Raw genomic sequence first — 22317 nt, forward strand, 5'->3', positions numbered from 1 at the left:
GCCATCCATCGGCATAGCTTTGATTTCGTGTATGGAGTTTTGCGTGGACCGTGCTGGTAGCTCCCACCTCAGGCGTGTGCTGCTGCTGCTCAGGGGTGAGTCTGGCCCTGCTCATTCCCAGCTCAGCTCTGTTTTTAAGACCTCCTCTCTCTAAAAGGGCTGTCTTTAAAAAAACCCAACAAACCCAACAAAAACTGCACAGCAAAAGGGACAAAATTGCTCCTCAACAAAGGGGCCTATCAAAAGCCTGTCAATAATGTGCCAAAGGCCAGAACCTGCCTTTCAAAGAGGCTCTGCAGCCTCCACGCGTACTTTTGAGAGCAATTAAGGGACGTGAGCAACATGATGATTATCTCATGGGTGACATTTTCATTGGCTCTTTGGGGAAAGAGAGCGATGGGTTTGAGATGGCTGTGATCAATGTTCATCCCGGTCCTACAGAAACGGCAGGAGAACATGGGCCTGGAATGCAAAAGGCAAAGAGGAGGAAGGGGGTGGTGGAGGAGATGATGAAGGCAGGAGGATTTTTAACTCCTACAAGGGGAAGGAGAGCTACAATGAGAAGTGGGATAGAACCTGAGAAATGAGAGCGGGGATGTCAGGAGGGCTGGTGTGCTGTGCTTGCACAGGGAGAAGTCTCCCATAGGGCACATCACCATGCCTCTGCCTTTTCCCATCATGGATCCTGTGCCAGTGAGCGGTGTCATCCCAGGCTGAGCCTGTGGTGTCCTGCACCTTGTTACTTCATCAGGTCACAGCTGCACTCTGAGCCTAAGGGAGGAAGAACAACACATCCCACATGGAGCCGAAAGCAGAGACTTAGGACAGGAGTGCAATTGTGATTACTCTGGGTTTTAATAGCATATTCCCATCAGTGTTGTCCGTCTGTCCTTCCCTCGTCTCTTCTTTGTGCTGCAGGTAGCACCAAAAGCCCAGAGCTGGGAGCAGGCAGCAGCACACAGAGGTGGACTGCATCCGATGGGATGTGAATGCCATGTGGGTGCAGAGACATGACTACACAGAAGAACCTCAGGCTGGTGTGTGAGTCCCATGGTTACTAATGCCCACGGGATACGAGGAGCCTGGATATTAACCCAGAGGTACAGACTGGCTCAGTGGTGTGGATGCCCAGCACAGGCTGCACTGCACAGGCAGGAAGGGCAGAGCCCTCTGCCATGGGCACTGGTGCGTGCAGCAGGACCAGGGCAGAAGCGATGGCAGACGGCAGCCAGATGCTGCAGTGCCCAGATGTTTTGGAGCTAGGCAAAATGTTTCCTATGCAAAAATGCAGATTTGGTTACACTATTCCCCCTGTTTGCTGAATTGCTTGTTTAGGAAAACAAACTTATTTTAGCAGAAGAAAATGATGCTTAATTTGGTCTAAACCAATCTCCTTCCTGCTTGTCATTTTAGGAAGGGAAATGAAAGATGTTAATGTTCAGCTAAAGCAAAATTCCTTTGTGAATATTTGGACATCTTCCCCAAAAGACACCATTCCATTTGCAGCTCCTTCCTTTTCCTGTGGTGCGGGTATCAGTCTGTATATACATCTCTGTGTGCATCTCCATCGCTACACAAGTGCATGCTCACATGCTGTGCAGTTTCAAGCAGATCCCGCAGCTTCTGCTCTGTGTTATCCAGGATTGTCTCTTGAAGAGGATCTTAATACTAAAACTAATGCTATGTTACTAGTTAAACATTGGGAATAACTCTCCATCATAGGCAAACTCTGCTGAAGGCAGGAATCAGCGGAGACGTTTGCGCTGGAGGAATCCCCCGGGGTACCAGCAGGATGCATTTACTGAGCATTTCCCCAGTGGGCTGTGATGGGAAGCACGTGGAGCAACAAAGAAGGTAAAGTGCTTAAAAACAACTCGTATTTTTAGACCCCAGTCTCCCATAGAAAGCTTTGGAGATGCTGAGCTCTCCACTTCTTATTTGCGAGCAGAAATGATGTTTGCGAAGAGACTGAGACCCCTCGTTTTTTTTGAGTGTCCATAATACTTTTCTTTAGACCTATCTGCTGTCCTGACAATTAATCTACCTAATGGCTGGAGGGTTTTTTATCCCTCAGAAGCAGTTTTTGTTAAGCAGAGAGAACACGAAGCAACAATCTCTCGAAGGATGCAGCCTGACAGCAATATTGCCATCGCACTGAAAAGGACTCAGACATCCGCATAATCCTCGGGAAAATTCATCTCCAGCCTCCCAACAGAGCCTGGTGAGAGCCCTTGAAGTGGTAATTAAAGTCTATTGAGTGGCAACTGCACCTGTTTAGAGAGGAGAGTGCAGGGAAGAGGTGCACAAAGGGAGATGAGCAGCATGGGGAGGGAGGCGGGGAAGGAGGGAAGTGGAAAGAAGAGAGCAAAAAAAGTGTTTGTTGGAGAAGTCAAGCCAATAGGACGCGTGTTTCCTGTGCTTCCCTTCCCTTGCTTTCTGCACCCCTTCACACACGCAGCTGGCTCCTACCCCACTCTCACAGCCACTGATGGAAACTCCAGGGGGTTTCCCCCCCCCCGCCAGCTCTTCTGGTGTAAATCAGCAGAGTTCCACTGGGGTCCTTGTGGACTTCGCATCATTTACGCCAGCTGCAGGTCTGTCCCAGTGACACTCATTTACAGTCACGGGGCTCCCCGGGGGGCAGCCAGGACATGCCAGCTCTTGTCTCTTTCCCTCTAGAAGAGAGCACATCCCTTTGTGTTGGCTTTGTCACCCCAGTGCAAACCCCACAGGAGGCAGACGTGTCTGAGAGCAGAGCCCAGGCAGAAACCGAGGGCGATGGGAGGGAGTAGAGAGATGCAATGCCTTGAACACTGCCAGGGATGGGGCTTCAGTGGACCAGTGCTGACTTTGTGCTGCCCATCACTTTGCTAACGGCACAGACCAGCAGATGAAGTGGTAACACAATGCAGAAAGGACACACAAAGTGGTAGAGTGAAATCCTCCAGTGTTTGAGTAGGAGAGTAAGAAAGAGGACATTCTTTGGTATAGAAACCTGGCCTGCCCTAGCAACCTGAGAGCCAGAGACCAGCGCTGCATGGAGGTCTGGATGTATGAGCCAGGGAAATTGTCAGCCTGAGATCATGGACTGAGAGCAGAAATCCTGGCTCCTGCTGCCATAATCCCAGTTTCACCTCTGATGCCAGCAAACAGGGTTTCCTGCTGTTTGCCCTGCTGAGCATCTCAGATGGGGCTATAAAAACTTAGTCAAAGACCCTGACAATGGCTTTTTCTTTGCAGAAGTAAATAACCATCCCTTACGCTCTCCATGTGCACCTGCACTGCTGAAGCCTCCTCACTGAATTCCCTTTATCCAGCCTAAGCCCAGCTTTGCCTTCTGTGGTGCTGTGCATTTGCAAAGGCACTGCAGTAATATAAGCAATCCCTCGTCACTACAATTCTCTATGTGCCCCAGCAATCAACTGGACTGAGCTAGGACTCCTGGGGTGAGAAGAGAGAGGGAAGAGGTTCATCCTGAGAGCACCCTGAGGCTGAGCTCAGCAAATGAATCAGGCAGAATAATTTGCCTGGTGTTTGCAGGTTGTTCTTCCTCTGAGCCCCTGACCTGCAGACTCTGCAGGCTGCCTGGGGTGGGTGATGTGAACCCTGCTCCCCCATTCTCAGCGCCCACGACAGCTCTGGTGTTAATGTTGGTGCATGTGCTTTCTACAAATACTGTTAGCAACGCCTCTGCAGCGTGTCCCGAGAGCCGTGCCAGGAAATGCCTCCCTGTGAAGGAAGATAGAAAGGAGCACGCGTTCTGCAAAAGCCGACTCCTCTGGCTGATACAGGTGGGATTTGCAGTTAGTTTGGTGCCTGATCCAACCGCTTAGCTCCAGTTAACAGGGGCAGATAGCCCTGGACAACAAGTCAGCCTACCAGTCAGGTCCTGTCTTAGCGCAAGACGGATTTTGGCACTGAATGCAAAGGGAGCCTACATGACTCTAACACTGGGAGCATGAAGTGTTAATAGGCTGAAGTTACAGGAGAATCATGCCTAAAATACCTCCTAAATTCTAGCCTCGTGCATTAGCAAGATCATTGGGTAGATGGATACCATAATGCCTCACTTCTATCGCTTTGCTCCCAAACACTCCTCCCTCATTTTCCCCTCTCAGCCCTTCTGTTCCTCTGCCTTTTTCTCTTCCCACCTTCCCTCTGATTGCTGAGCAGCTTTGTGACTTTGCCATCAATAAGTCTAAAGAGCATTTGAACCACTCTGCTCCCCCTTCTCTCCTCCCTCCACTTCCAAGTCAGGCAAGCTCATCGATCAGAGGAGCTCAGGAACTATCTGGTGTTTTGTTGTCAGGATGGTAATAACATTGCAGTTGTGAATGGGCTGCTGCAGGCCTGATCATGGACACCTGCAGGGTTTGTTTAATTGCATTTAATGACAAATCCCATACAGAGGAGCATTGCCAGAGAGATTTATTATCCGCCAAAGAGGCAAAGCACAACAGCTCAAAATATAATTTGCACTGAGCATTTTTCCCCCTGCCTCCCTTTAAACCATTGCAATAAATAACCAATCGGGTAAAGTGGGCAGCACTGCTCTGAGGAGGAGGTGGAGGGCAGAGGACGGAGATTGAAACCAAAGGAAATAACAGCAATAAGGCTGCCCTGTTCCTTCTCCCGTCCCTGCGGTCTGCTATAGAGGAAATAGTGTTTGTCTAATTTACAGGCTGGAAGTGCAGCTGGGGATCACTCCGGGATGTTCAGCCTCTTCTAACATAGCTGGAGGCTAAGCCCTTGAGGCCCCACTCTTCCTACCTAGGTTATTTTCCCCTATGTTCTGTAGCTAAGTTTAGATCCTATCTATCCAAACAATTACAGAGGCACTACAGCAGCCTCTCAGCACCACGGGGTTACCAGCAGCCATAAGCTTCCGATGGCTGAAAATGACGGGACAAACTCAGAGTGACAGATCCCATCCTGAAAAGTATCACAATGAGAAATACAGCCCTACGGAGACTGATCCTCTACGTGCAGCCTGGGCAAGAGCCTTGCACACCCTGAGCCTGGGATGTGTCTTCCACTAAATACATTGCTGCAGCTGGAGTAGAACCCGCAGAGGACCTCATCCCCTGCTCACCCTGAGCAGTTTCTCCTTCTGCCTCGACTGTGCCGTGAGTGTCCAGCAATAATCCATGGCAGTTCCTGGACCTGGCGGATCCCCGTGCTGGGCAGTGCCAGAACAAGGAGTGGGATGTGTTCCTGTCACCTGAAACTCCAGGTTAGCGCTTCCCAAACCAGCTTCTCTCCTTCCCAAGTTTATTCATCTTTATAATTCATTTCTCTTCTAATGGCAGAATATTGCATGGATGTGGGCAGCTTATTTCTAAACACTTCTTCCTCACCCCCCAACACGTTTTCATTTGAGAACACTGCAATGGGGCAGACGGGAAAATCCATGATGGTTTAGAGGAAATTCCTTAGTTTGGGAAACCCAAGCCCCGGACAGGCAGAGGCCGCTACCTGAGTAAAGTGTGAGCAAGGGGTGCACACTCACTGCTATGTTCAGATTCAGTTTTGCCCTTTAAAGGGTAGTTTGGGGGTGACGACAACCTCGTACAAGCAAACACCACCCTCTGCAGCGCTTGGGCTCTGTTCTGCTGTAGTTGGCGATGGCATTAGACAAACAGGGTGCAGGGTAGCACCTGCAGCACGGCTTTATCTGATTTCCTGCACAATGGCAGCACCACTAATACCCCTGTCACATAAGAGCACCTGGACATCCCCGGGTGTCAGCTCCAGCTATCACAAACACACTCGCGACCTCGGCCGGCACCGGGCGCTGTTATCTCCTGAGCAGCACAAATCCCCAGACTGGAACAGCCCATCTGGAGGTTGCTTGAAGTGCCCAGAGAAAGCACCCAGGTTAAAAAGGGTAAAGAGAGGAAGAGGGAGGGCAGGGGGACCGCGGAGCTGACGTGGGGCAGCAGCAGCAAACCTGCTCCTTTGGCTGAACGCTTTCTCCTCCTATGAAAGGAGCCTTTCACCACAGCAGCTCCCAGAGCTGAGGCTGCTGAAGGAGGCTTTTGTTCCTTTCCTTTGGGTTTGGAGACGGGGAGGATGCTGCCCCTTGTCTGACTTCAGTGGCTGAGGTCCATAAGGCTCACTGGGACAATGGCAGTCGGGAGGAATAATGGAAGATCCTTTCCATGGATGCGAGGCAGCATTGTCCTTTCCCACCTTATTCATGCCATATGCAAGGTATTAAGAGGGAAGGGCCGGGCAGTGGAAGCCAAGCTAAACCCGGGATGAAATAAAGATTGCTCATCAAAAACCTCAGAGAAAAGGCAACTGCAGTCAGGTTTGGTTTTTCTCACTTGACTCAGTCTCTCAGTGGGATTCCCGGAAACCCGGCACTATCATTATCTTCTTTGCTGATTCCTTTTCTCCAGCGTTCCCGAGCCTCTATTACGTTTGCTTATTTTAGACCAAAAATACAACTGATAGACAGGTTGACAGAGCACTCCTGGAGGAGCTCATCACAGGGGAAGGGAAAAGGAGACCCTGCTGAGCCCTGCTATCCCTGCAAACAGCATTACCTGACGTTTCACACGCGTATCTAGCCTCCTGAGCGAGACAATGGAGCAGAAGCTCCCAGGTACTGTCACCAGATTGCACGGATGATTACAGTGCAGTTTGACACCGTCTCACAAAGAACACTACTTTCTTTTGCACTGCGACAGGCAGCGGCCAGCCCTGACATGAGAAACAGCACTGAAAGCATGAGAGCACCTGAGGAAGGATAAGAGGAGGGTGTCCCGGAGGAGGAAGCGCTGCTCTCGTGGTCTGCCTCTGTGTGGAAGACTAATGATTTTGTTGTTCTGATTGATAAAGGTGACAACAAATCATAGCCTGCCATCCAGCACAGACCTGCACCCTCGCTGTGCCGTGGGGCAGCGGTCCTGCTGCCCGCAGAGAGCCCTGCCTGCGACGCAAACCTGGAGGCTGAGTAGGTATTTAAGCACCTTGGTACCCTGGAGGTTGTATCCTGACTTCTTCTGCTCCTCTGTTGCCTTCCCCTTGGAGGGATCCCAAATGTGAGCAAAGCAGCAGAAGTGTCTGTGACGAAGCCAAGCTGTGGGGCTGCTGCAGCAGCCCTGAGCAGCCCTCCCTAAGCACAGCACCCACCTGAAACCCACTATTGTGGTGTGCATTGTGTCTCAACCCCACAGCAAACGTGTGGCAGGGCCAGGGCTCACACACCAGCTACCGAGAGCACTGACTGCTTACACCTTGATGCCTGGAGGGGACTGCATTGAAAGTCAGGCCTTTTGCTTCCGACAGGGTTTTTAAACGTGGAGCGAGCCGATGTTCCACACCACCCAGAGCCTCTATTCTCAGAGGTGTTCAGGGGTGAAAACGGAACTGCTGAAGGGCACCGAGGCCAGTGGTAAAAGTGAGCGCCAAAATGTCTTTAGAACGATTTGGGTTGTTGGTGCTGTCGAGCATTTTCTTTCTTTCTTACTTTTCTCCTAAACAGGAGATGCTCAGCATCACCCACATCATTGTTATTACAGCTTATGGAGCCTAAGTCCTTTCCACTTGACCTTCAACTGGGTCACTTAAGTTGAAAGCAGTACCCTCTCTGCGGAGCTGGTGCAGCAGAGCACCAGAGCACGTCACAGCAGAGGTCTCCATGGCAAAGGGAGTCCCCTGCCCTCCAAATCTCTGCGCTTTGTGGTTAACAAGGACTTTACAGTCCTTGAAGCCAGTCAGTAACATCCAGGTTCTCAGTGGGTCCTAATACTTCCTTGTGGAACAGCAACTGGACTCCCAGGTTCTGTACTACTGACCTGCTGCAGCTTCTCGTGCCAGTGCCTGCCTTACTCGGTGCCTCTGTAAAAGGAAACAGTGATTCTTGCCCTTGAGGAGGATGGCTGCCTTGGTCCTCTCTCTGTCTAGAGGTTTGTACGTCCCTCATCCTTTTGTATTGGAGCTCCTACGAGGCAGCCCCAGCTACTCGGGAGAGCTGTGGCCAGGGACAGAGGTGATGACTTGCCAATACACACAAAGGCAACACACAAAAGCAAACTGAGCCTAAGGTTTAGGTCCGGATCCGATGCTCCTCTATCTTACTGTTCGCCTCAGAGGCCGTCTTTTGTCCTTTCCATTTGAGAGAGGCAGGGATCCAAAGCTGCTCTTTATCACCTTGGCTAATGTGGGAGGCAGGAGCAGAGCAATGCTTCTCCTAGGAAACCTATTGCCGAACGAACTGAAGGACTCTGCAAATCCCTGCCCTTTGATGCTGGCTGAAAGGAAAGATCCATGTATCCTAAGCAAGAAGGAGCCACACTCCCCCACTGATCTATTAAAGCCACAAAACCTCAGAGGGCAGCAGTGCCACCATTAATGCTGGAATTGCCAGCCTGGTGCCTAACGTAAATGCAACCCCATTGACTGAGTGTGAGCCCAGTGCCCCTTGTGCAGTCTGACCACAATCCTTCCTCCCAGGTAGCCGCGGCCTCGTGCCCTGGATCAGCACAGGAAATGTCATCCCAAGCCCGTGATGAAGGGAGTTACGGGACAAAAGCCCCTGCAGCAAGCTGGGCACGGGCTCATTGTTCCTCCTCGTCTCACGGTGCCATTTCACACTATTTTTAGGCTTGTTCCCTTTGTACAGCACATTCCTCGTGGAGCTGCTTAAGGAGACAGCTCCGGCTTCACCGGGCCCGGCAGCCAGAAACCATCGTCCTCCGGCGTGTGGAGATCGGGCAAAGCCCTAAAAGCTGAAGAGGTTGAGAAAAGCCTGGCACAGAGCTGCCCCCAAAGCTCCGTTTTGTCCTTATGCTGAGGACCCCAGTGCTGCAGGTGGGGTCCCACCAGAGCAGAGCAGCAGGAGCACCTCCTGCCCCTCACGCTGCCCTTGACGTTGGCTTTCGGGGCTGCAAGCATGGCCTCGGATCCTAAATTATCCATCTGCTTCTGGAACCCTTAGCACGGATCCAGACTTTGCCCCATTCGGAGGGAAGACCGCCAGTGTGGCACAACGGATGAGACCTCCTGAGCCTTTCGTGCTAAAAACGTCCCCAGCCATGTAACTGAGCCCTTGTGTTACCATCAGCGTGGTACGCTATGGTTGTGAACTGAAGCTTTGTGGCTTTGGCTGCCCTTACAAGCCCAGCAAATCCAGGCTGTCCGTTGCGAGTTCAGTCTCCATAAGCAGACAGGTAAAGAGCAGTGGTTATTCCCATGTTATTGGCAGGGAAATAAGCGTGAGGAAGAGGGAACGGCCGGGCCAAGGCTGCAAAAGGAGTCTCTCGCAAGGGTGAGGTCTCAGCCTGGACTTCTTAAGTCCCTGTCCAATACTTTCGGTCATCCATTCGCTTGCTTTTTAAGTACCCTGTGAAGAAGATGCTGCTGCTCCTGCAGCACTGCGTGAGCCAGCCTGGCTGGAAGGCGCTCTGAAAGGGCAGCTGCAAACAGAATTAACCCTCCTGCCACACAACCTGGCAGCCCCGTCACGGCGGCTCATGCTTTAGCTCCTCTTTCCACTGGTGGGGATTCCATTCCCCTCTATACCCTTGGAACACTGCCTGAGGCTTTATCTGCAGCGCCCTGCCCGGGGGTCTCCGGGTCTTGTGGGGGATGCTCTGCAGATGAGGGATGCGAGTTCCGGCCCTGCAGGGAGAGGCTGTTGCGGCTCCTCCTCGTGCTCTTCACTCTCTCATTACTCTTTATCCATGGAAAAAGCCATTTTCATCGGCTGCGTTTCTGCCCTGTGATGTTTCTGAGAGCCCAGCCGAGAGCGGGGGCAGGCTCTGGAGTAAATTGGGACCTAAAAACCCTACCTGGTGTTCCGGTGAGTTCCATCCGCATTCTGTGGAGGGGAAATTCATAGGAAGCTTTCATTAACAGATGCTTCAGGTAAGAGTGCGAGCGCATCTGATCACCATGGCAACACCGGAGAGCCAGCAGGGAGGGGAAATGTCCCCGAGCCTCCGCCTTGACCTGCAGCCCGAACAGCCCGAGTGCTGCGGGTTCACAGGCAGGGATGGAGACGCGGCCCCTCGTGCACACCAACACACACAGGTTCAAATGGACCACGTCTGCCCCAGCTCATTGCTGGCAGCACAGAATCCCAGCATGGTTTGGGTCGAAGGGGCCTCGAAGCTCATCCAGCTCCAACCCCTGCCAGGCCCTGGTCCCAAGCCCCTCTCCAGGTTCCCTGCAGCCCCTTTAGGCACTGGAGCTGCTCTCAGGTCTCCCCTTCAGGAGCCTTCTCTTCTCCAGGCTGCCCCAGCCCGGCTCTCTGAGCCTGGCTCCAGAGCAGAGCTGCTCCAGCCCCGCAGCATCCCCATGGCCTCCTCTGCCCTCGCTCCAGCAGCTCCATGTCCCTGCTGCTGCCCCAGAGCTGGATCAGGGCTGCAGGGGGGGTCCCCAGGGCGCAGCAGAGGGGCAGGATCCCCTCCCTGAGCTGCTGCCCTGGGGGTGCTCCCAGCACACGGAGGGGTCTGGGCTGGGTCATGGGGAGCTCCATCCCGTACCCCCCAGCCTGCATCTGCGCTGGGGCCGCCCTAACGCAGGGGAAGGCCCTGGCCCCTGTTGAACTCCATGAGGTTCCCATTGTTCCACCTCTCCGCCTGTCCAGGTCCCTCCGGATCCCATCCCTTCCCTGCAGCGTCACCGCGCAGCTCGGTGCCGTCAACTGAAGAGAGCGCAACCGTTGTGACCGTGTGCGTGCATTCACACATCCGTGCGCGGAGGGGACACGGGATGCTCCCGTGTATTCCAGCACACAGGAAACCAGGCTCACACAACACGGGCACAGCAGAGATGCTCCGAAGACGGCTGCTCCTGCTGCATCCCTGCGCGCGTCGCGCGCATCCATGACAGGCTCTGTGCGGGAATTCTGCCACGGCCATTCCGGCTCTCAGGAGCCGCTCCTGTTGACTTCAGCAGCTGCTGAAGGGGAAACGAGTCCTGATGCAAAGAGCGGTTCCTTAGCAACAAAAACGCTGTTCCGCGTCAAGGCAACACGCATCAGCAGGATAACCCACGGTAATTCCAGACAGGAGCTAAACGGGTGAATGGACTGAACACTAATAATGACAGACGGGCACTGATAACGGAAATAACCAGGCTGATCCTGTTTTCCTGGAAAGGGGAAGAAAACACCTATAAATAGCACAGAGCCGGAGGAACGCGGCGCCCGTTCCCCTGAAGCTCAGAGCCGCTTCAGCCCCATTTATGCCCTGAACGCGGGTGCCGGGGGCCGAAGCTCGGCTCGGCGCAGCCCGGCCGCGCACTGCAGGGCAGGGGGAGCCCCGGCGCCCCCGCTCCGCCCGCCCCGGCCCCCTCAGCGCCGCCGCCGGGACTACACTTCCCATGGTGCCCCGCGCGGCCCACCCGCCCACCGACCCCGCCTCTTCCCCGCTGCCTGCCGGGAAGTCGAGTTCCGGAGGGGCGGCGCCTGCGGGGCAGCGGCGCGCGCGGGACTCCATTTCCCATCATCCTCCTCCCGCGCCGCCCCGCCCCTGGCCGCGCGGGCGCCATTTTGTTTTAGGCTCCAAACCTGAGATGGCGGCCGGGCGGAGGGGCCGGAGGTTGCTGCGCTGAGGTGAGCGGGGTCCGGCCGGGCGCCTCCGGCCTCGCAGGGCTCCTTTCCCCGCCGGGGCCCGGCCCGGGCCGAGCTGTGGGCGCGGGAGAGCGGCCGGTCCATGGCCAGGAGGTGCCCGGTGCGGTCGCCGCGGCCCCCGTCGCCATGGACCTGCGCACGGCTGTGTACAACGCGGCCCGCGACGGGAAGCTGAAGCTGCTGCAGAAGCTGCTGGGCAGCCGCAGCCGGGAGGAGCTGGAGGCGCTGACGGCGGGGCCGGGCGGCGGTGATGGCCCCGGCGGAGGGAGCACCCCGCTGCTGATCGCCGCCCGGCACGGGCACCTGGAGGTGGTGGAGTACCTGCTGGATCACTGCGGCGCCCGCGTGGAGGAGGGGGGATCCGTCAACTTCGACGGGGAGACCATCGAGGGCGCCCCGCCGCTGTGGGCAGCGTCTGCCGCCGGGCACCTGGGGGTGGTTCGCAGCCTCCTGGATCACGGCGCCTCGGTGAACCAGACCACGCTGACCAACTCCACGCCGCTGCGGGCCGCCTGCTTCGATGGGCACCTGGAGATCGTGCGTTACCTGGTCGGGGAGCGCGGGGCAGACCTGGAAGTAGCCAACCGGCACGGCCACACGTGTTTGATGATCTCCTGCTACAAAGGGCACCGGGAGATTGCGCGTTACTTGTTGGAGAAAGGGGCTGATGTCAACCGCCGGAGCGTGAAGGGGAATACGGCCCTGCACGACTGCGCTGAGTCCGGCAGCCTGGAGATCCTGCAGCTCCTGCTCCGCTCCAAAGCCCGCATGGAGAAGGATGGCTATGGCATGACTCCTCTGCTGGCTGCCAGCGTCACCGGCCACACCAACATCGTGGAGTACCTCATCCAAGGGGGGCTGCAGCAGGAGGAGGAGGAGGTTGCAGGGAGCCAAACCGGGACCTGTGCCTCAGGTGGGAGCCATCAGAGGTGCTGTGGCGCCGGCAAGGGAGCTCCTGAGGGCTGTGATGAAGAGACGTGTGAGAGATGTTGTGCCTCAGCTTCCAGTCAGGATGAGCAGCAGGTCCCTAACGTGTTCTGCACTCGAGAGGCTGCTGTGGAAGCGCTGGAGTTGCTGGGTGCCACGTTTGTGGACAAGAAACGAGACCTTTTGGGAGCCCACAAGTACTGGCGAAGGGCGATGGAGCTTCGGTGCGAGGGGGGGCAATACCTGCCTAAGCCTGAGCCCCGGCAGCTGGTGTTGGCCTATGACTATTCCCGGGAAGTGAGTTCGCTGGAGGAGCTGGAAGCCTTGATCACTGATCCGGATGAGATGCGCATGCAGGCGCTGCTGATCAGAGAGCGCATCCTGGGGCCTTCCCACCCGGACACTTCCTATTACATCCGCTACCGAGGAGCCGTCTACGCTGACTCCGGCAACTTCGAGCGCTGCATTAACCTGTGGAAGTACGCCCTGGACATGCAGCAGGGCAACCTGGAGCCTCTCAGCCCCATGACTGCCAGCAGCTTCCTTTCCTTTGCTGAGCTTTTCTCTTACGTGCTTCAGGACCGCTCCAAAGGCACTTTAGCAACTCACCTGGGCTTCTCAGACCTCATGGGGGTACTGAGCAAAGGGGTCCGGGAGGTGGAGAGAGCTCTTGTGCACGGCAAGGACCCTGTAGTTGACTCAGCACAGTTCACCAAGACACTGGCCATTATCCTGCACCTGGTCTTCTTGCTGGAGAAGGTGGAGTGCACCCCGGAGCAGGAGCACCAGAAGCGCCAGGCCATCTACCGCCTGCTCAAGTGCAGCCCCCGGGCCAAGAACGGCTTCACTCCCTTGCATATGGCTGTGGACAAAGATACCACAACAGTGGGACGTTATCCCGTGGGCAAATTCCCATCGCTCCACGTTGTGAACTTGCTGCTGGAGTGTGGGGCTGACCCGGACAGCCGTGACTATGACAACAACACCCCGCTGCACATTGCCGCCCGCAACAACTGCCCGCTCATCATGAGTGCCCTGATGGAGGCTGGAGCCCATATGGATGCCACCAATGCCTTCAAGCAGACTGCTTATGAGCTGCTGGATGAGAAGCTGCTCACCAAGAGCATGATGCAGCCCTTCAATTACATCACCCTCCAGTGCCTTGCTGCTCGCGCCCTGGACAAGCACAAGATTCCCTACAAGGGTTTCATCCCCGAGGAGCTGGAAGCCTTCATTGAACTGCATTAGGGTGGGAGAGCTGAAGTCCCCAGCCTCTCCCGTCGCTTCTTCCACCCCACGGAGGTCGTGCAGCCTGGGGTCTTGGCCCGTCCTTGCCTAGATGCCGAAGGCCGTTGCTGTGCTGAGATGGGATGTGAGCTTTGTCCTCATCTGTCACCATGAAGCTGGCGTGTGCAGGGCTAGGGGAAGAGGAGGCTCGAGAGCCCATGGCTGCCCCTCAGTGTTGTCATCTTCAGGTACCAGACAGCTCCAGTGCACTGTATGCAGAGAAGGCTGCGGGCCCTGCCCTTCCCCGTGCCGACCGTCTTGCCCTGCGAAGGAAGGACCATGGAGATTCCCTGGGACCTGCTGCCTCTCCCCTTAGTGCCGGATTAACTCAGCATTAAGCTTTGGAGCAGCTCCACCTCACACATGTGATCTAGTGCTTCCCATCCCACATACCGGGCAGATAGGAATGCAAGTGAGGAATAAACCATCTTCCAACTAATTCTTTTCCCACCCCCTTTCTCAGATTTGGGACAGTGCGAGTGGAAGAGCCGAGTGGCTTGTGCTCTGCCGAGGTAGTTGCCTTGCACGGCAGTAGGGCTGGGTATGCTGAGGATGGTTTTTGTTTCTCCCTTGGTTGGCCAAGTAGCAAGTGGTGGTAAAGGCCTGAGATTTCAATGATTGTGAATAAAGCTGGGTTATTTTTTCTCTTTTAGAGCCAGGCCCTATCTATGCTGCAAGACTTCTTCAGTCCCGTAAGATATAGTAAGGTCAGTTCTGGTTATATAGTTTCATCAATAGATGTTGGGGTTTATGAATGGGGAGGGAAAACTGCTACCTTCAACCCAAAACTTTCATGTGGTATTTAGGCTCGTAGCTTGCCCGTTCTTCCAACGTTCGCTCCCTTCCCTGCACCAAGGTCCTTTAGCTCCAAGGGATTGAGGTGGATATGGCCAGGTTGCAGAGCCAAACCAGTGCACTTTGAACCATCACTGAGGATGGGCTTTGGCAAACCCCCCAGGGTGGGAGGTGCCTGTGGTGGGATGGTGCTTGCGTGGCTGGTAAAGCAGGTGAGTGTTGGTGGCACGTTTGTATGGGGGGGGTCTGAAGGAAGAAGCAAGAAAGAAATGAAAGTTAAAGGTGCCTCCTTGTTCTGCTGAGATTTGTTGGTATCAGTTGGGCTCTTCATTGTCCCACTCTGGAATACCCCTCCCTGGAGTGCGTTGTTAGCTTCTGCTTTTGGCTTTTGATTCTTTCTGCAACTTCCCTGAGGATGGTGCTACTTCAGCGGTTGAATTGGGAATCTCCCTTGGCTACTGGTGGGGCGAACTCCCTGGGTTAGGACCTGCAGACAGCGCAGTGTCCTCTTGAAAGCCTTGGTCTCGGGGTGGTGGGTGCCTCCCTTAGCAGAACCCTCCTTGCTGGTAAACACTCTGTTGGTGAACGTGCTGCTGCTGCTGCTGCAGTTGATCTTGCAGGGGGAGTGACTGGGCTCGGGCAGCCTTGGCTCAGTGCTTGGCCTTGGGCGGGCTGGAAAACACAGTTGGGGGTGAAGCAGCTGCCTCTGAGCTCTGGAAAGGTCAAGAACTGGGAGAGCAGCACCCTGGCAACCAACCACGCACTAGATGCTGCTGAAGCTTCTCTACTTGTATTTATAAGCCAGCATATCCACATGCCTCAATAACCCAACGCTCTGCCCCTTCGAGCTGTTGTAGATCTGCTGTTCCAGTTTTGCAGTGTTAACTGTAACATGTATTTATAAAGCCAGGAGGTTTCACTTGTCTGGAGCTGTAAAGTGCAGAGTTAGTTGAGCTGCCTTCTAGTTTCTGTTTCCTTTTGGCTGAAACCTGAACTCAACTGCAGGAATGGAATTTGTTCATTTGTGAGCTGATGAGCGCCCTTAACTTTAAATAATAAACCAACAAATGGCTGCTAGAGTGCAAGTGCCTTGGAGTTCTTGGTGGGGAGCCTCCCTTTTCACCTTGTGTCCTAAGGATGCTGCACTTGTGGCTGTGGAAGTACTGGGTGTGTGCAGTCAACAGACGTGGTGGGTTTGTGTCATCCTTCCTCCTGGGGAGAGCCGAGCTGTACTGCAGTTGCAAACGTCTCTCCTGGCAGAGGTGCTGGAGTTAGTTCCACGCAAGGATTTGCATTTCCAGAACTCCAGTCGTGTGTAAGAGCCTCATGGAGGCGAGAATACTTTGTGTGATAGAAAATGGCTTTAAGTTTTGTTCTCTTTAACACAGAATGTGTAATTACATAGTGAGGACCCAGCATTCCAGTGCTGACGGTGATTACTGGGTGGGAGAAGTCCCGGCATGAACTCAGTAATTACAGTGAACAGTCCATACTTACTATAGGTGTTGTCTGGGCCAGCTCCAGTGCATGGGGCAAACCAGAGGGTTGTGGGGAGCAGGGAAACATTCCGGGGATGGTTTTAGCCGAGTAACGCTTGGGCAGAGCGTGGAGGGTGGTTTTGCACTGGGGTGGCTGCACACCCTCCTGTAGCACACCAGGAGCCCTTCCATCCACTGCCATGAACAAAGCATCTGCTTTTGCCTCCTCTCTTAAAGCCTCACATGTGCTTTTTCCCTCTTGGATCCTGGTGATTGTCCTTCTGGAGAACAAAGCCTCTCATTCGTGCAGATTCCTTTAGGAATGCCAAAGTGGTGAGGAATGCACTGGGCTTTTCCTGCGGGCAGTTGCTGGTGCCCTTCCATGGATGTCTTTGGAGCCTCCCAATGCCGTAAGCTCACTGTTGACAAAGTGGCCTAGAGCCCAACGCTGGAGGTGCCACGGCAGCACTTCCCATTTCCCAGAGAAACCGGGGAAGAACGAGGGGGGTCCCAGGCCCACGTGCCCTCTCCTGGTGAACACAAGGCCCGGGTGCCAAAGCTCCCTTCCAGGGTGAGCAATGGCAAAGAGGGCCCTGAAAATGAGGGAAGAGTGAACCTGCTGCTGCGGTTAAACCAGGGCTGTGGCTCCTCAGTGGAATTTGCTCCCGACAACCTTTGGTCTTGTTGAGCTGCACGCACACCGAAATGCCCCAACCCTGCAGTACTTCAGAGTCTGCTGCCATGGCTTTCCCTGTCTCCACTCCAAGCAGAGTGGATGTGGCTCTGCTGGGGTTGTTTACAAGCTGGAACAACTTCCAGATGCCTGCTTTTGCCTGAGGCTGTATTTATAGAAAGCTGAGGAGCGGGGCAGGAGTGATGGGTATGGGGCAGGAGTGATGGGTATGTCTTCATGGCTTCTCCCCAGGGGAGGAGCGCGGCAACTGCAGTGTGATGGGGAGTGCGGTAACACAACACCTAGGGAACAGAGGTGACGTAGACGAGGCTAAATAGGGATGGAGAAGGAATCCAGGCACTTGGAGGACTCCAGCAGGCTCGCTATAAAGAGTAAATGGGGTAATCCGTTGTCACTGGGTCCTTCCAAGTTCAAAGCTGAACTGTTTCAAAGCTGGAAGCCAACAACCGATGGCAGGTTTTAAATAGCAGTATCGTATTCGTGGCGTTCTTGTTCTGCTCAGGACAGAGAGGGGTTTTGTTCTCTGCCAGGGATGACAGAAGGAGCTCAGCCTCCTTGTGGGAAGCAGAGAAACCTGTGGACAGACCCATGAGGAAGGACCTGCAGCCTCTTTAAGAGGAAATGCTGGGGGATTGAAATCCAGACCTCTTGCCAGCTACTGCCCTGCTGCAGTTTAAGAGCAGGGACAATCAGCTCTGAGCTCCTCCATCTGGTGGTGCCCAGGAGCTTGCGCTCAGGTTTGCTCAGTGCCTGGGCTCTCCCCCATCACCCTGCGGACACCCTCAGCCGCTTCTGAGGGGCACAAGGTGCTGGAAGACACCAGGGCAGCAACTGCAGCTCTCCCCGGAGCGTGTGGAGGGGCCTGGCCCCTTACAGTTACTTACTTGCTGTCCTCTGAGGAGCCAGGGCTCCCCTTCTGTTCTCCTCCCTGCGGGGATTCACGTCTGGGGGGGAGCTGGATTCAGTAGGCTGCTGCTCGCTTCCTGTAGGAGCCCTGTGCTTTGGCTGCCAGACCATGGTGGCTCCTCTCCATCTGATCCCACCTGGGACAGGCTTTCCGAGTGACCTGAGCGCACCCCCCCCCCCCGCACGGGGTCACCTCCCTGTACCCATCACGCTGGCCTTTGAGGTGTCCACCCTGGGGAGGACTTGGTCCTTCCTGCCAGGGTGAGCGGACTCCAGAGCTCTGCAGCCCCTTTCCCAGTGGTGGCTTGGGGCTGACCTCTGCTGATGGAGCCGGCAAACGGCTGCAGCAGAAGCTGCTGGAGGAGCGCGGGGTCTGGGGCTTTGCCTCAGCTGCCTCCTGGTGTTGAAAGCTCAGGAGGTCCGTCCCAGGTGTAGCTCTCCCCCAGGTCCTGCGGGATACCTTGCCCGTTCCTGCCTTTCTCCACCCCTTCCATACTGCTCCGCTCAGCACTTTCATTTTCTGCTCAACGCACTCATTTCCCCCCCAGAGCTTCCCCTCGAAGGAGGTTACCCAGAGGTGGGGAATGTGCACAGAGCGCTCCTCTGTGCTGCCCCAGGCTCGCTCCTGCTCCCACCTTGGACGTGTACAAGCAGGTGAGAACGGAGGGATGGACACGTAGCTTCTGCCTCCTCAAACCTCCTCCACATTTCCCCATCTCATTCCATCTTCATGAAGTAATTTTCCTCCCCGCCCCTTCCAAGCTCTACTGGACAGATCCTTCTTCCCCCTTGGGCCTGGTGTGCAATCCCAGTTCTTTAACAGTTTTCTTCAATACAAACCCCTTTCAGGCCATGCCGAGGGGGCACTGGGTGATTCTTTCACCACCCAAACTGCTCTCGCCGTAGTTCCCCAGGGGAACTGGGAAGTGATTCCTGCTGCCCCTCGCATGTCAGAAGCTGCTTTCCTGAACCTCCCTGGCTCTGATGGGAGCGCGTGCCATGTCCCAGCTCCTTCCACCCCCGAGGTGCAGACACATCCCCTGATTTTCCAGCTATCCCTGTTCTACAGGAAAGAACTGGAGACACGCAGATCAGTCAATTAAAATTTATTTCTAAACCCATCCAGTGGCCTTAAAATCAAGAGTTTTCTGAGTTAAAAAGATGTTTTCTCATTTACTCATAAAGAAGCACAAGGAAAAGAGTCCCAGGAGGCTGCAGCCTCCTGTCCAACACAAAAGCAGGTCATTTTCTCCTGGGCTCCAGGAAAGTGGCTCTTTTAACCCACAGTGAAGAGCAGTCCCAGTCCCAGCACAATCACTCATTTGGGGTTTAATACCAAGCGTGAGCAGCTCCAGCCGTGCCTGAGCTGCTGCTTCTCTCCTCAAACGCTCTGCCTGGAGCCTTCCTCAGTGCCCGCTGCACCTGGTGTGAGGGTTTCCACCTGCATCACGTTGTGGTTCCCAATCTGAACCATTCGGGCGTTCTGGATGATGAAGGGTGGGATCCCTCCTGGACCTGGCAGCACGTTGTAGTGGCCTGATGGGGGCTGGACAGGAGGAGGACCCATGCGAGCAGGCCTGGGGCCACCTCCAGCCGGGGACCACCACTGTCGGGGTGGTTGCTCCAGCAGCGGGGGCGGTGTTGCTGAGGGAGGGATGGAGCCAAGGCTGAGGTCAGCCACGTTCAGCAGCGTTCGGTACCGCTCCTCTTGCACCTGGAGTTTCTTTCTCTGCAGCAGGTCCCAGGAGTCTTTCTTCTCGTTGATCCTGCTGGTGGTGAAGGTGTTCTGCACCGTCCTGGAGAAGCCAGGAGATTTCTCATCCAAGGGTGTCAGCCCTGCAAGCACAGCAGGAATCTGACCCCACTCCAAGGGGTTCTCCTGGGGTATAAAAGGGATGACTGAGTCCCTCTTGGATGGGTTCATGATGGACTCCATCAGAACAGTGTTTGTCTGAAACACGCAGAGGTCGCACGGGAAGTTCTTCGTCAGCAGAAGGATGATGAAAGCAGAGTTTTCCATAGCATCCTGGAAGCAAGTCATATGGCTGCGTCCAGCAACGGCGAAGTTCTCACAGAGCGTGGCACCATTGGGCACCCCCATGCTCTCCAGCAGGTCCTTGACCCGATGGGCAACAAGCTCATCTTCACTGGCATGCAGGACAACGAAAGTGAAGAACTTCCCACCCTCCAGCTCCGATGTGGGAGCTGGTTCTGCAGTTTGGAGAGGAGGAGGCCAGGCAAGAGACGGGGATGAGTGGGAGCGCAAGGGATACGGTGAGCTGGAACGAGGTCCCTCAGGACGGGGAAGAGTTGAGGCGAAGGAATAGGTAGGAGGAGGAGGAAGTGAATGGGTTGAAATGGAAGCGGATGCAGAATTAGGAGGAATGCCTCCTGGAACGTGGGGCTCCTCCATGGACACGTGCGCAGGACCAGCGTCCACTGCAGCCCTTGAGGCAGGAAGCCCTGTAGATGGTTGCTTTTCACCTTGCTTTTTGTCTGTGTTTTCTTTCGGTGCCTGAGGTTTTGTTCCCACTGTGCTGCAGACATCGCTGCTTTCCACAGGTTGGTTCACAGCACCCATGGTGGGCAGCTCCGTGTCAGGAACTGGGACCGCTGGACTGCACGAACTGGCCTGTGGAGCATTCGCTGCTCGGAGGACCTGGGCGGGCTGAGAGCTGGGTCTGGTGCCGGAGGTTTCCTGCAGGCCGTGGCTCCGCCGGTCCCCGTCAGGCTGTTGTGCCTGCTCCGGGCGGGGGGCCTGGCTGTGAAGAGCAGCTGTTGGTGAGGTGCTGATCTCCAAGTGGCTGGGTAAGGAGAGATCCTCCAAGGAGCTCTCCATGGAGCGCAGGCTCCGCGGGCTTGAGAGGCGTGAGAGGTCTGAGTGGATTCCTATCTGCACCGGAGAACTCCTCACCACGCAGTTTGGGGTGGCTAGAAGGAGAAATCCGGCCGCATCAGACCTCAGCATCTCCTCTTTGTCACCTGAGCCCATGCTGGCAGCAGAGCCGTGTTCTCCCTGGTCCCTGGGTGGAATGCTGCGGAGTGCTCTCGGCACAGTTTCCTTGCTGGCACTGCAGGCTTCGCTGGCAGCCTGGCAGGCTTTCTCCATGGCTTCAGGGCTGCACAGTTTCTCCCTCACCAGCACCGTGTAGATCTGTGCCAGAAGCTCCATGGCACCTGCATCCAGCTCTGGAGGCTGCAAATCCTCTCCATCTTGCTGTGCTCCTGCAGTGCCCAGTTTGGTCTGGTGGACATACTGGGCTGCCCGGTTATCTCCCAAGGCATCCAGACAAATCCTTGCCTTGGTTTCTTGCCCCAGAGCAAGCAGAACCATGGCTTGCAACAGTTGGCTGCTGGGCCCAAATACCAAGTGCTTCAGTTTATGTTTGAGGCTCAGGAGTTTTTCTTGAGGGACCTGGGATAGAATATGAAGAACGTCCTCAAAGCTGGGCTGGAGCGGGGTGCTCTGCGCCATCTCCTCAGCTGGTGGCCAGGACCAGTGACCAAGGCAGCATGGACGGAATAGGGGTTTCCCAGCACCTGAAGGGCTGTTTCTCTCTGATGCTCTGGCCACACGGCACGTACTGCACAAGCGATGGCTCTGTGCTGCTCAGGAGCTCATCCCAGAACTGGGGCGTCTCTGCCTTGAGGCACCTGTGAGGAGAACCAGAACTGGTGATGTGGGGCGCTGGGGGGATGCTCCAGCTCCCCCTCGCAGCTTTAAAGTAGCATCTCCCCAGTGCTTGCAGGTCTGCCAGGGCTCCACACGTTATCCCAAGCCTGTTACTAATCAATGAGCACATTCTCTGCGTTCAAGTCACAGTAATTACAACCGGTTTGAACTAATTGCTGCACTAATAATGCACTGGGGTAAATCCAAGTGGCTGCTCTCCTCCAGGCAGCCGGTTCCAGGCTCCCTGCGATGGGCAGTGAGGAATAAAGCACCCCTAGAGGAAGCCCATTCAGACTCCTCCTGCCAGGAGGGTTGTAACCCCCATACATCCTCTGCCTGGCAGCCTCGTGTCACTGTGGACTCTGTATCTCCATCTGTTCCCGAGCCCTGTTAAACCCTTGCACTCACCAGAGGCCTCTGCCCAGGGTGGAACGGAACGGCAGGACCGGGCCGGAGCGGGGAGCGGGTGCCTGGAGGTCCCCGCTCGCAGGCGCTGACTGCGCCCGGCGGAGTTTTCCCTATTTAAAGGGGAGCGCAGCAGCCGGCCCGGAGCAGCTCCGGAGCGGGGAAGTTTCTCGTTTCAAACGGCGCTTTTCTCATAGAAATCCTCCCATTGCCCAATGAATGAGCTCAGGCCACGCGGGAGGAACTTGCTGGCTCTTCCCATGGAAACCTCCCGAGGCCGTGAAACGGCCGCAGGAGGCGAGGGCGGCCCCGGCCCCCCCCCCACCCCCGGGCTGCGCTTCCGCCCTTTGACTCACCGCGGAGCCGGGGCCCGGTCCTCGCCCCTCGCTGCGTCCGCGCTGCTGGCCCGGCTCTGGGGGTGCCCGCGGGGGCCCTGTGCGGAGGGGCCGGCTCGCCCCGCTGCCCGGGCCGGGGGCGATGCGGGCGGCCGGAGCCGGCCGGAACACGAGGAAGCGGAGCGGGGCGGCCCCGAGGAGCTGCCACCTCCCCCCGGAAGCTTCGCATC

General features: G+C 55.7%; 2 protein-coding genes and 1 long non-coding RNA gene across 4 annotated transcripts; 2 read left to right on the forward strand and 1 right to left on the reverse strand.

The window, feature by feature from the left end:
- The first annotated feature begins 880 nt into the window (after positions 1–880).
- Positions 881–2215, forward strand: LOC136003318 (uncharacterized). The gene is made up of 3 exons (XR_010608057.1): positions 881–1100; positions 1723–1854; positions 2095–2215. It is a non-coding gene; the product is annotated as an uncharacterized LOC136003318 (long non-coding RNA).
- Positions 2216–11500: 9285 nt separating this feature from the next.
- Positions 11501–15673, forward strand: FEM1A (fem-1 homolog A). Its single transcript, XM_065658823.1, has 2 exons — positions 11501–14213; positions 14455–15673. Exon 1 carries the CDS (start codon positions 11714–11716, stop codon positions 13760–13762), a length of 2049 nt encoding a protein of 682 aa, XP_065514895.1. The 5' UTR covers positions 11501–11713; the 3' UTR covers positions 13763–14213; positions 14455–15673.
- A 3092-nt stretch (positions 15674–18765) lies between these two features.
- On the reverse strand, positions 18766–22293 carry TICAM1 (TIR domain containing adaptor molecule 1). 2 transcript variants are annotated; one of them, XM_065658821.1, is made up of 2 exons: positions 22109–22293; positions 18766–21328 (listed from the first exon to the last, which is right to left on the reverse strand). In XM_065658821.1, exon 2 carries the CDS (start codon positions 21147–21149, stop codon positions 19056–19058), a length of 2094 nt encoding a protein of 697 aa, XP_065514893.1. In that variant the 5' UTR covers positions 21150–21328; positions 22109–22293; the 3' UTR covers positions 18766–19055. The 2 variants fall into 2 exon arrangements, with proteins under 2 accessions (XP_065514893.1, XP_065514894.1); XM_065658822.1 differs by having other exon boundaries at positions 21756–22293.
- Positions 22294–22317: the final 24 nt, after the last annotated feature.

Source organism: Lathamus discolor, chromosome 21 (genome assembly GCF_037157495.1).
Source record: "Lathamus discolor isolate bLatDis1 chromosome 21, bLatDis1.hap1, whole genome shotgun sequence".
Classification (NCBI taxonomy): domain Eukaryota; kingdom Metazoa; phylum Chordata; class Aves; order Psittaciformes; family Psittacidae; genus Lathamus; species Lathamus discolor.

Coding starts and splice junctions, on each gene's coding strand:
- FEM1A (XM_065658823.1), top strand. CDS start 11,714: ATGGACCTGCGCACGGCTGTGTACAACGCGGCCCGCGACGGGAAGCTG.
- TICAM1 (XM_065658821.1), bottom strand. CDS start 21,149: ATGGCGCAGAGCACCCCGCTCCAGCCCAGCTTTGAGGACGTTCTTCAT.